This window comes from Drosophila willistoni, assembly GCF_018902025.1.
Source record: "Drosophila willistoni isolate 14030-0811.24 chromosome XL unlocalized genomic scaffold, UCI_dwil_1.1 Seg141, whole genome shotgun sequence".
Taxonomy (NCBI): domain Eukaryota; kingdom Metazoa; phylum Arthropoda; class Insecta; order Diptera; family Drosophilidae; genus Drosophila; species Drosophila willistoni.
In genome coordinates, this window is record NW_025814052.1 from 5715650 (window position 1) to 5729050 (window position 13401).

General features: G+C 30.4%; 2 protein-coding genes across 2 annotated transcripts; one reads left to right on the forward strand and one right to left on the reverse strand.

Moving 5' to 3' along the window:
* Positions 1-1293: 1293 nt before the first annotated feature.
* Positions 1294-1996, reverse strand: LOC6648702. The gene has a single exon (XM_002071485.4). It carries the CDS (start codon positions 1966-1968, stop codon positions 1345-1347), a length of 624 nt encoding a protein of 207 aa, XP_002071521.4. The 5' UTR covers positions 1969-1996; the 3' UTR covers positions 1294-1344.
* Positions 1997-3862: 1866 nt separating this feature from the next.
* Positions 3863-4698, forward strand: LOC6648703. Its single transcript, XM_002071486.4, has 2 exons — positions 3863-3935; positions 4006-4698. The coding sequence occupies exons 1-2, from the start codon at positions 3894-3896 to the stop codon at positions 4648-4650; spliced, it is 687 nt and encodes a 228-aa protein (XP_002071522.1). The 5' UTR covers positions 3863-3893; the 3' UTR covers positions 4651-4698.
* Positions 4699-13401: the final 8703 nt, after the last annotated feature.

A 13401-nucleotide genomic window follows, 5' to 3' on the forward strand; every position in this document is an offset into this window, starting at 1 on the left:
CAATCCGGCACTGCACTGCACTTTTCTTAGGCATCTTAAGTTGGTAAAGTCTGTCATGGAGAACAGCAGCTTTGACGCAAAGTACGGCGATGAGAAGTTGAATAGAAGAGACATCAGGCCCAAAGTAGTCCAGGTTAGTGTATTGAGCTCACTCAATATAATCTCATAGCAATCTTATTGAATTTCAGAGTACTGGCTGTCATTTATGCCGACTACAGAACCGGACATTAATGCTTAGTTTAAATTTCTTGTCAACTTTCTTATATTTTGAATCTATTTACCAATTTTGACTTTGCAACAAAGCGTTGTTTAGCTTAAACCGTTTTGAGTTTCATTTCCGATTTTAGTTATTTATCTTTGTTACGATCTAAAATATGGTGGCAGGAACTTGGAGCAAAATTCGCAAGCCTTTAAAGCGGATAAATATCTTATGGTTGATTTATTTGACTCATTTTGTTGATGTTATTCCTTACAGGATACGATACGAAGATTTTGGCAACTTCAAGACCTAAAGGCTTAAGAATTTTCAACCCACTTTATATGAAATTATGTCTTCAAATTATGAAACTATAAAAAAACTAGTTTATGTTGATTTTCGCTTTTAGTTTTATGGTTCATTTATGATTTTACTTCAATTATTTTTCTCCTTTTTTTCAAATAGAAATTGAAATGTCAAGATACGAAGATCAAAAATCAATGTTTTTATAGTTTGCCATTCGACCAAAAATGGGAATGCGACACACACACACACAAGTTGAAGTAACTAAGGTGAGATATTTGCCAGTGAACTGGCTTTGCGCTCAGCGCTCCAATAATTATCAAATGTAAGTTTGGGGTGTAATTAAAAGCGAATCGTTTCAAGGCCCTCGACAAGCTTTAAGCTGCCGCCAATCAGTCATATAGTCAGCCAGTCAGTCAGTCAGCCACTTACTCATTGAGACGTACTGCGTCGTGGTTAATCCAAACGTCTGACACTGGCAAATTAATTATTAACGTACTTGTATTTTTGATGAAAAATGTTTTACCGGCAACGCATTAATTGGTCTGAAAAATTATTATATAAATAATAAATCTAAGAACTTTTTGCCACTTTGATGACAAGCAAGTAATATGAAGTTAAAAGCGAAGAGCTAACTAACTAACTAACTAGCTAAACATTTAATAAAGCAAGGAAATCGTTTTCAAGCGAATATGGATTTGAAATCAACAAATCGACCAAGAAAAAATTTCAATGACGAATTAGAGAAATCAAATAAAGACTAGGATGAATTCCAGATATACATACATATGTCATTTCAATATTTACATTTTTTATTTATTCAGTTTTATTTTCATTAACGTTTTTTAGGCCTTGGCCACACAGGCATCAATGCTGCGATTGATCTCATCTATAGCCAGGATTGCCTCTTCGGAGGCCTGATGAGTGCAGGCATTGCCATCGCTGAAGACGGCGGGAATACGTTCATTCGTCGACTTCTTGATGGTCTTGATCGAATAACGAGCATTAATCAGATAAACACTGCCCTGAATATAAAATTTAGCCATGCATGATTGCTTCAGGACTGTATTTTTGTATGCTTGACACTTTTGGTAAGTCCGTCCAAGATTATAGCCACCGTAGACCAATTGTTGGGTGGCCTGATTGACATCGGAAGCAATCTCAGCCGATGTATGGGCAGCCACTACACCGCAAGAATGCAATTCATCGTGAGCTGCATCCAAGACCAGAGCCAATTGTTCATCCTGCGCGGCCACACACTCGGGATTGGATTCGCGGCGGGCCTCAATCTGTTCGACTGCCTCCTCCAATTGCTGTTGCGGTTCGACAATAATTTCCTCATACTGATGGACCAATTGGTCGCCAGCATTTTTGCCCACCTGAGTCATGTCATCGACAACACTTTGCACCTGGGCTTCCAGTGGATTGGGCATGGGTTGGCCCAAAGCCACCGTAATGACTAGGCACATGGCCAGAACAGTGAATAGAAATGATTTCATGTTGAACTCATAATAACATTAATGCCCACAATTCGACCTATTTATACTCAATTCGCAATAAGCTTCCAGACTCATAATCTATATGGCTTGACCATACTGAGATTACGCCGCTTGTAAATCAATCTATTTATGATCCATCATAAATTCAATAAAATCACTTAATCGTATTCCTATTCGAATAAAGACACAGTTTGGTTTTTGTTTGTTTCGATAATGTTGAATCCAAAACTATATGAAAAGTATTTGATCAATGAACTGTAACCGCATGATAGGCAAGTTTTGAGTATTGGAAAGGTTAGACAGATACAAAGGGCTTGGGAGTAACCTTAATTTGTTGGCTGTTTGATGCATCTCCATTCGAATAATTTTCTATAATGTAGTAAACTTATCCAATTTGAGACTCAAAATGTTTAGTTAAAAAACTTTATTTTGCTGAGTCCTAGGTTGACCATCTATTGATTGACTTTGAAAGGGTTTATCCTTATTTAACATTGTGGAAGAGACGTTACCGACTATGTAAACAATATATATATTCGATATAGCTATGTCTGTCTGGGCGTACGAACTTTAAGCCTTTTATTGACTAATTGATAACAAGCTTGCCAATTCGTCGGATCGAACAACTATAACATACAGGTGACATAGAAGCCAGCGATTAAGGTTTTTTCTTTAATCAGAAATTTCGACCTAAGAAATACATATGTATAATAAGACAGAGGATTTCTGGAAATGTGTCTTCAAAGTTTGGATCTATAATAAGCAATCATTTGTTTAAAAATCGACAGATATACAATGACTACAGCAAATGAAAGTCTTTATGCCTCCAATAATTTACTGTTACAGAAGAAGTTCGCTTCAAATAGACAAACTTATGAAGTGGACTATGAACTCTTCTCATCATGCTGATCAGATATGTATATATGTATATATATACTTTCGGTCGGAAATGCTTTCATTTATGCGTTGCAAATTTGAGACCAAAACTAATTTGCCCTTTTTGCAATGGTTAGAATTTGAAGGGAATCTTTGAAAATCTATCTAAAGAGAAGTCTAGAAGAAATTTTATATATAATATTAGGGGTTTTTAGCCCTTAAGTATATTAAGGAGATCTCTTTGTCCAAAAAGAATCTCTTTTTTAGAAATGGTATATAAAAACCATCTACACTTTGTTAGTTCCGACAAATCTCTAATATTTCTGAAAGTATGAACTAGAGCTCGTCCCATAGATTATAGTCCCAAACATTATATGTTAGCCAATAACTCTCTGAGATTCAGGATATAATTTCATTGTAATATTTATTTAAATTTCAATGTAGAAAAAGTGTTGCCTCATCTCTCTCTATATGCTGGTAGAAAAATGTATAAAAATTGATATTAAACACAAAACCCATGCAATCGTAAATTAATAGACAGTATCTTCTACTATATAATTAGGGGCATTATTAAGATTCGATTAGGCATTTCGAGTGTGCATTAAAAATAAATGTCTATCGCATCATAAATATTCCTCAAATGGCAATCAATATTTATTTACGAAACTTATCAGGGATTGTTTTTTTTTTCGCAGCGACTTTGATCTGTGATAAAATGCTCTACAACAAGAAAGCAAGAAACGGAAACTAATTCAATTGAAAAGAACAAAAAACCAGTGAATAGCTAGGTAGGTAAATGAAAATAGATAAGTCACAAGTGACCCAAAAGCACCCCCCACTCTAGGCACTTGAATATATTTTAATTAAAGAAAGACAAAAAAGCGCAAAAAAAACAAAAAAAGAACTTATTAAAACATGTGTGTGCGATATGGACACAATACCAAAAAAATGAATAAATTTTCGACTATAAAAGATTGGCCATAGACCAGGTAATACTTGAAATACAATTGAAAAGTCAAAGCATGAAGAGCATACTGATTCTATTGGCCCTTGCATTGGCCGCGGTAAGTGCACAAAATGAGAGAGAGCGATGGACAAATTGTTCATTGGTGTTATTTGGTTTTCTTTTCTCAGGTGACTGCCGCCCCACAAACCAGCTTGGACGAGTTCACCGAAGTGGAGATCAATGAACTCAATGTGGTTGACAAAATGGTTTCGGCCGCCATCCATGAGGCTGAAGCCTTGGCCGATGATATTGTGAAGCTAGTTGAACATCAACTCTTGGAGATTGTCATGTACCCCATGCATCAATTGGAGCAAGCTGTTTCCGACATCGATGCCCGTCGCCAGGAGAGTGAGGAGTGTGTGGCCAACGAGGCCCTTCATGTGGCCGGCACTGTGGAAACGGCCACAGTCGATTTCTACAAGTGCGGCCGTGATGCCACCACCACCTCGATCCAATTGGTTTTGGACACCAAGAAGGCTGTTCTTCAGCTCACCTATGATGGCTACTCTCTGGTCAAGGAGGTACGCTCATGCATGAAAAAAACCAATTCGGTTATGAAGAAAGTGTGCAAGGCCAAGTGCTCCGTCGATGCTGGACTTTTTGCTTATAGTGGCCAGAAATCGATCCGCCATTTGATCGGTTTGCGTAAAACAGTCCCAGCTGTCGGCACCGATGCCAAGGCCTGCACTCTCTCTGCCACCGAACAGGCCATGTATGAATTTGGTATGGTTAACGAAAACATTGACGTCTGCATCTATAATTTGACACACTAAGCTAAATTAGCCAAAGAGTTTTAAATAATAAATTTAAATGCAATCGTATGTCATTGTGAAATGAATTTGAAACTATTTACTGGTAGAGGGAAAAAGGGCAAAGTCCCCCTAGCGCTACAAGTGGACAAAGAGAACAAATTCTTTGGCACATGTCAATCCAAAAGCAGAGATTGCTTTATCGCCCTCAGAGCAGTATAGATGGCATATCTTGGGGCAACGAAAAGGTGATACTGATACTGTCAAATATGATTAACTAGAACTGAAAGAAAAGCATAAAAAACAATCAGGAACATCGCCAATACTAACAGGACTACGGAACTTTTAGCCAGTTTAAGAAGTACAACTCAAGACTGATTCTATTTTCAATCATTCACTAAAATACCGTTCTAAGCAAAATAGTTGAATTAACAAAAAATATCACTTTAAAAATTCTGAAAACTATGAAGTTTGCGAATTTGTAACTTTGCCAAATTGTTTGCGATTTTCAAAAAAGGCATCTCATTTTAAAGCTTTAAAAGTTAATTTAAATCTGTAAATATGCTTAATTTTGATTTCATTATTGATTTTTGGTTTGCACTCATGTTCTAACTTTCCCATTGAAAACTGATCTTTTAAATTGGATTTGGCTTAATCTGGCTCTGAGCCTTTGCCAATAGGGTCAGAGACGGGACTCAAGGCTCTGCCAGAATATCAGACCATAGACCTAAGTGGACATATAAAAGAAGACCCCGATTAACCGAATGAATAAGAAAAAAGAACAGATGAACGTCTTAACTCATGTCTATCTAATATTTTACGTTTAAACTTAATGGTTTAGATAACTATTTTCTTTATATTTAGTTATATCTGCTGATTTTCCTAAAAGACTACTGGATTGCCACTCCACTACATTTTTGAACTAGTTGAGAATTATAAGAGATTTTAAAATTTGTGAGTAAAAAGTTAATTAAGTTGATTTTGATGATTTGTTGAGGAAAAACGATAATTTTGTAGTTGAAATCGGTAAAAAATAGCGAAATGGTAAAATCTTTTTTTATTATTTTAGGTAAAATCTTTGTAAGGGTAAAATTTTCCTCATTTCCTTTCCAATGAGGATCCAATACTTCAAAATATAAAGACAAACAACAAGACAAGAGATTTGTTTTTTTTTTTTGGTTTTTGGTTTGATTTTTTTTATTATTTTTATTGAAATTTTTGTATCATACCATTTTTTTTTATCCATTTTCAAATACAATAAATAAACATTTAAACTATTTAGTGGTATGTATATATGTATGTATATATGCATATATATGTATATATAAATCGTTTTGGTTTTTTGTATCTTTTTTTTTTTTTTTGTTAAATAGTTAAGTAAGTGTATATATATTGTATTTCTCGTTTCGTCTCTCTTTCTCGCACTTACAACTTCAATCGGTTTTTTGTTTTGCTTTCTTTCCGCAATTTCTCATTCACATTCCTTGTTCACTTAGTCGTTCTTCAAGTTAGTTACTTAGTTGGTTTTGTATCATTGATTCGATCGATTATGATCGAATTTTGATTTTCACTACTACATATACATATGTATATATATATATATATGGTAAGTAAATTGCTGTATTCTTTCTTGGTTGGTATATATATATATATATATATATATGTATATATGTATGTATGTATGTATTTATGTATGTAGGTATATATGTATGTAAATAGATATGTGCATATATATATATGTACAACAAATATATATATATATACACATATGTATGTATGTATGTATATTAATCTAAGGTATATAAACTGTCCACTACAAGTACACATAGAATTTGTTGTTGCTTCTTCGTCTTCTCGTTCATTCATTCATTCATTTATTTTTAATTTTTGTTTTGTTTTTTGTTTTTGGTTTTTGTATCTGGCAAAAAGTTGTTTGTTGTTTGGTTGTTCTTGTTGTTTCTCAGCTGTACATATGTAGAATGTATGCACCGTTATCTGTGATTATTATGTAACCTTAAAACTAATATGTTTAATATGGCTGTGTGTGTGTGTGTGTGTGTGTCTGTCTACCAACTGTTTGCTTCTCCTTTCAAAACTTATATATTTTTTTTATCATTTTATTGGAGTTTCTTTTTTTTGTTTTTGTTGTTTTGATGTTTCATTTTCAAATAATTTATTTATTAGTCACAGTTTTTGTTGTTTTTGTTTTTTAGTTGTTCTTTCTCTTTTAGGCGCATTTTGAATTATTATTTAAACTTTAGTTTTTCATCAAATTGTTCGATTTTTTTTTTAGCGTGTTGTCGAGAAATTATAAAGTAAAAAGGCAATTTTGTTGTTTAATTATTTTGTTTTTTTGTTTTTACATTTTTTGTGCTTTTAATTCTTTTGGTTTTTTGTTTTTTTTTTTTGTAGAAATTGTGTTTTAGTTTCAAGTTTAAAAATCAATTTGAAAATTGTCAATTTTTATCAATTTTCAGTTTTGTTTTCATATATATATGTATATATACATATATGTATATACATTTATGTATATGTATATATATATATATATATATGTATATATAATATATGTATACATATAATTTTATTTCAATAAATTCGTTACGACACATGGACTAAGACACAGCAAAAAAATGATGTATGCTTAATTTAGGGTTTCAGTTTAAATTATTCTTCATTTTGTTTTGTTGTTGTTGTTGTTTTAATTGCATAATATTTCACATTTCGCCATTTATTTTGTTAATAGCTATTATGTATGTATACAGAACCTTAATATTTGGTTTCATTGAACGCATTTTGTTTTTTTTTTTTGCTTTATATAATATGAACTTTTATTCGCATGGATTCGATTTACAAGTTCTTTCCCCTTTTTTGTTTTTTTGTTTTGTTTTTTGGTGTTTTTTGGTTTTTTACAGGCTAAAATAACATTCAAATGTCTTCAAATTGTCATGGTTTGTCATTGTTTATTATTATTCAAAAATTTTATTGAATATTATTAAGTATTATTATTATTTATTTAATGCTTCAAATATTCCTTTTTGATATGTTTGCTTTTTTTTTTCTTTTTAAAATCCGCGTATCATTAACTGTTTCTTCTTTTTTGTTTTTTTGGTAATTGGTGGAAGTTCTAACATGGCCAAGGCAAGCAGATTCATATATATGTGTATATATATGGTTTTTTTTTATGTTCCTAGCCAGAGATGGACTCAAGACTCAAGCAATTGCAAACTTTCTAAGGCTAAAATTAACTCTTGATCAATATCCCAATAAGTAGGCAATGGAAAATGTGAAAAACCCAAAAAGGAGAATCAATTATTGAAGGCATTTTTGTCTTTTTATACTGAGACTTGTCTAACTGTAAGAGGGCAATTTTTTTTTAATTTTGGCAACAATTGTCCAGAGAAAACATTCAAAATTTGTTCTTCTTTGAGATGAAACATCATCATCACTCATACGACGTGTTTGCTCGCCCATTGATTTTTATATACTTGAAGGGATTCCTATACATTAATAGTTGTTCTTGTTGTAGAAGATGAAAACAATTGAAATATTAAATATATATATATGTATGTACGTATGTGTGTATGCATGTATACATGTAGTTTGTTTGTATGTGTTCTAGGAAACATATCGTATGACTAGTAATAGTTGATTGGTTTTTGCTGTCGTCGATTAAAATCTACCAATTCATTCATTGATTTCACATATGTATGTATGTGTCTATGTATGTATATATGTATATATATATATATATATATATATATATATCTATCTGCTTGCAACAAAAGGCTCTTAACGTCTTACAGGATCAATCCCATCGAATACAACATGGGTCCAATTTTGCATACATGTAAATACGTATATTATATATATACCTATATATATAGTAGATGTATATTTATATATTTGTCGATTTCGATAACTGGAGTTTTGTTAACAAAACCAAAATGGGAGAAAATAAACGAAAATAAGTTAACTTTTTCTATTGGTTCATGTTGACTATTTTCTGCCTTTTCATTAATTTCAATTTCTGGAATTTTCATTCTGGCCATGTTTTTCTTTTCTAATATGTCTGTCTGTCTGAAAAGGGTGAAATCGCTAAAAGTAGGCAAGGAGGCTCAATATTTTTATCGTATAAAATACGTTGTCTTAAGTTTTTTTTTCTTTTGTTGTTGTTTTTTTTTTTTTTGGTATTCAGTGTGGCGAAAGCTTATTGTCGGAAGCGTTATGCATTTGCGTGTTTTCTATAATTTCATTTCATATCTTAAACATTTTTTGGAATTTCCTTTTCATTGTTGTTGTTTTTTTTTTTGGTTTTTCTTTTTCTTTTTGCTTAAGAACAATTAAACGTAGTTTTTGTTTTTTTTTTTTGGATTTGCTATTTTTCATTTCATTTTGTTTCTTAATTTTAGTTGTTAAACACAAAACTCGAAATACAAATCATGACCTGACCTGACACATTGATCTACACAGTAAAATTTTTTCTTGGTCTTTGTGCTAAGATATATGTATGTATAAATGTATATATATATATGTGTGTGTGTGTGTGTGTGTGTGTGTAAATGTTTTTTTTTATTTTGGCGCAACTTTTTTTGTGGTGTGAGCTTTTTGTTTTTTTTTTTGTTTTTGGTTTGTTATTCGGTAAAGACAAAAAAATATTCAAAAAATTTGTAACAATGCGAAAAATTTTTATATATTTTTGCTTTTTTTTTTGTTTTTTTTTTTGGTATTTGTATGTATATATGTATATAAATCAATTGTAAAATATATATGTATGTATGTAGTTGTATAATTAAATATTGCATTTGGTTTCGTTGAACGTCTGGACAATTTCATTTCATTATAATTTTTCATATATGTATACGTAGATACACATATGCACACACACATAAATATATGTATGTATGCATAGGTTTGTATGTATATACATATGTATGTATTGAATATTTTTTGGTATTATAATTTAATTTTTTGTTGTATGGTTTTTCTCTACTTATAATTAGCAGTAAACTTTACATTTTAAATAACTACATAGTATGTATATAAGGTATATATGTATGTATATGTATCTGATGTACGTATGTATGTATGTATGTAACCATGCATCATCTCAGTGTGTGTGTGTGTGTGTGTGTGTGTTTGTGTCACTAAACTATGACAGAATAAAACGCTTTTCTATAAATGTCAAAAAACATATTTTAGTTAGATACACTCAGAAAAATACACGCAGTTTTTCTTCTTCCTTGTCCCCCTTTCATTCGTATTCAATTAATTATTTTTTTGTTGTTGTTTAAAGGCTTAAAATTGTTCAACTTTTTTCAAGCTTGTGAGCAAAATGTTTTCCACATATTACGTAGCTTTTCGATAGTTTTATTTAGTTTCTTTTCTTTCTCTGTTTTATTTATTTGAAAATTTCTCAAATAAAATTATCATCATTTTTTCAATTGTATTTTTCTTTTATTTTTCAAAATTTGTATTGTTATTATTCTTATTTATTATTATTATTATTTTTTTTTTTTGTTAGTAAGTATTTTTTTCTGTTTTTTGTTGATAATTTACAAAAAATTTTGATTTTAGTACCTGATTACAATAGGATTTGGTATTATTTTTTTTTGTTGTTTAAAATGTTTTATTTTCTATAGTTATATTTAAATATTTGTTATTTGTTAAATATTTGAGGAATGTTTCAGGGGAAGTCAATGAAACGGGACAGTTGCCCAATAATAAGTATTTAGTATAAACTACTAAGGGTAAGCGTAGGTTAGTTATGGCACCCATGTATGTATGTATGTATGTATGTAAGTATGTATGTAGGTATGTATGTAGGTATGTAGATTTATATCAATCTAGTTCAATCAATTAAACCTTTTCTCGACTTTTTAATGTTATTCTTATGCCTTGTAAAAACAAAAACAAAATAAATATAGACATCTTTTCATTTTGTTAATAAATATATGGAGGGAGAGCGGGGAGGAATAGGTGGTATACCTTTTATTGATAGTAACAATTAGCACCGAAAATATCTCACTGTGCAATAATGGCAATAATTGTTCCAAGATTGATTAAGATCATTAGACTCATAGTAAAGTTATCGATAAATAGCTGACTCTTTCCACCCCTTTCAATATTACGTATCACTTTACAAACTAATACTATATAATCTGTCCGCAAAATCAATAAGCATTGCCAAATATTTTGAGAATAGAAACGGACGACCTCTACATTGAAACAAATTCAATACGGATTTTTGGCAGGTGTCTTTAGATCCTTTAGAGGAACATCTTCTACTTAAGAGTTCGTTGCTACAAATAAGCAACAATAGTTACTTGTTGAAATTGCAAAACTAAAACTGATTAGTTATTTGTATAAGGAGACTATTGAGCAAAATATTTCTAGGACGCAAACTTTATGGAAAAAAGTTTAATTTGCTCTATTTTCTTAGTTTTCTCTTTTTTCGTATAATTTGCTATACAGTAAAAGTTTTGTTTAGTATAGTTAGTTATTACAGTTAGTATATTTAAGTCAAAATAAACTTTTGTTATTCTTTGATAGACAACGAAAGAGGAATGATAATAAGAAATGATGCATTTTTAGTATTTGGTCTGCTCTAGTCAAAAATTCACAACCACTTAAAGAAGAGAGAGGAAAAAACTAGATAAAATAATGCATGGAATAAAAAACAATTTCATTTGGAATTGGAATAATGAATAATATATATATGTGTAGATTCTTGTGTGTGTGTGTGTGTGTGTGTTTGTGTGGTAATGCTAATGCTGCTGTGTATCCGAAGGGGTTCAGGTAATCGATTTCTAGTCTTATCTGTTGCACTGAGTAGTCTGCTTTTAAATGTTTTTTTCTTTCAATTTCTATCTGGTATTGGTTCGATATATATGTATGTATGTCAGGACGTGTGTTTGTGTGTGTGTCACTACTACATACTACATAATGCCTTGCTTTTTGTATAATATAAAATTTAGATTGAACAAGAAGGGTGAGAAACACTTTAATTTTTAGTCGGCGCCTTTAACATGCACAACAGCTTTATGACTTCTCTCATTAGTGACTTTTCAACACTGTAAAATCTAAATTGGAGAACTAATCAACACTTACAATCCAAAAGCATAGTCTGCATGCATTTAACAAGTTTTTGTTAGTTCAAATTGCAAAAAAGCGCGAAATATATATATATATATATATATATACTTTTCGAACCCTCTTTCCCTTTAAAATAGCCATAGATGAGCTCATTTTCTGATCGTAAATAACGCCTCTAGGTATGCTACCCACGGAAAAGTGATTTTTATTTTTAATCGTTTGTTTCAATTTCTTTCTGGGGCTAAAAAATGACTCATTAAGGTCAATCAATTTCAAATGCTGATTTATGGTATAGAAAGTACTAATGTTTACCAACACTGGAACACTGTTTCTTGTCTCCTATGCAAGGCCTTATATGTCGTATGTATGCATGTGTTTTGATATGTATGTGCCAGTGTATGCGAAATTATTATCAAGAAAAATATATTGATCAGTTTTCTGCATTATAAGCAAATTGTGGAGGCAAGTTTGATTGTATGTATGTATGTGTGTGCGTATGTGTCTGTGTGAGTAGGCCAAGTTTAGAATGTTGCATTGATAATTTTGTTTTACGAAATTTGGATTGTGACTTGGTTTCCGCACTTCTTAAGAGTCTTTTGCATTAATTTTGTTTTTTTTTGTTTTTGTTTAATTTGTAGGCTCAATGTATATCAGTTGTGGGTGATTTATAAATGGATTCTTCCTTTCTTTTTTGTTTGTGTTTGTTGGTGTTTGTTTCCTTAATCAATGTTTGATTTACGCTTATCTTGATTTTGTGGTTTTTGTTATTTCGTCAATTTTTGGTTTGGTCTTGCGGAATATTACACATTTTGTTTTTGTTTAATAAGTTTTCATTATCATCATTTTGGTTTTCTTTTATTTAATTGATTCAAAGGGAAGACATAATAACATTCTAGAAAAAGGTTCCTAACTGATTTGCTGCTTGTATATATTCATATCATTTGTTTTTTTTTTTTTGTTTTTATCTTAATACATTTAGTTAGGTATGTATATATAAGTGTATAATTGTTATTGTTAGTTTTTTTGTAATTTTTTTTTTTGGGTTTTTGTCTTTTTTTCAATATAATTAAAGCATTTTCAATATAAATTTTGTTTATGATGTGTAAATATCATTATAATTTGTTTGTAACTTTCATTTTCCTTCAAAATTTTTTGCTTTTGGTGCAACACACATGAAATTTATGTGTAAGCCCCTTGGTTTAACTTGATTAATATGTATATATATATATATATGTATAAATTAATCATATTTGTGTATATACTTACATATATACATATAGCTATACATATTATGTATGTATACATTATATCATATGTATAATACACATTACATATATGCTTATATACATATGTATATATAGACAAAGGAAACGAGAATTGTGACTTTTATTTAGCATTCTCGGGTTTTGTTTTCTTTGCAAAATCACAAAGTTTTGTTTTTCCTTTGTTTCTTCATCATCATCATCATGATCATTTGATATTATATTTTATTTATGTTTTCTATATATGTATGTATGTAGTTTTTTGTTTTCATAATTGGTTTAATATGTTTTGGTTTTTTCTTTTTAATATTTATTTATTAGGACAACATTTAAACATTTAAATAGATATTTATAGTTTTGGTTTTTCATTGTTTTTTTTTTCTTTTTGTTGTTTTTTTTTTTAATATAAAAATTGGAT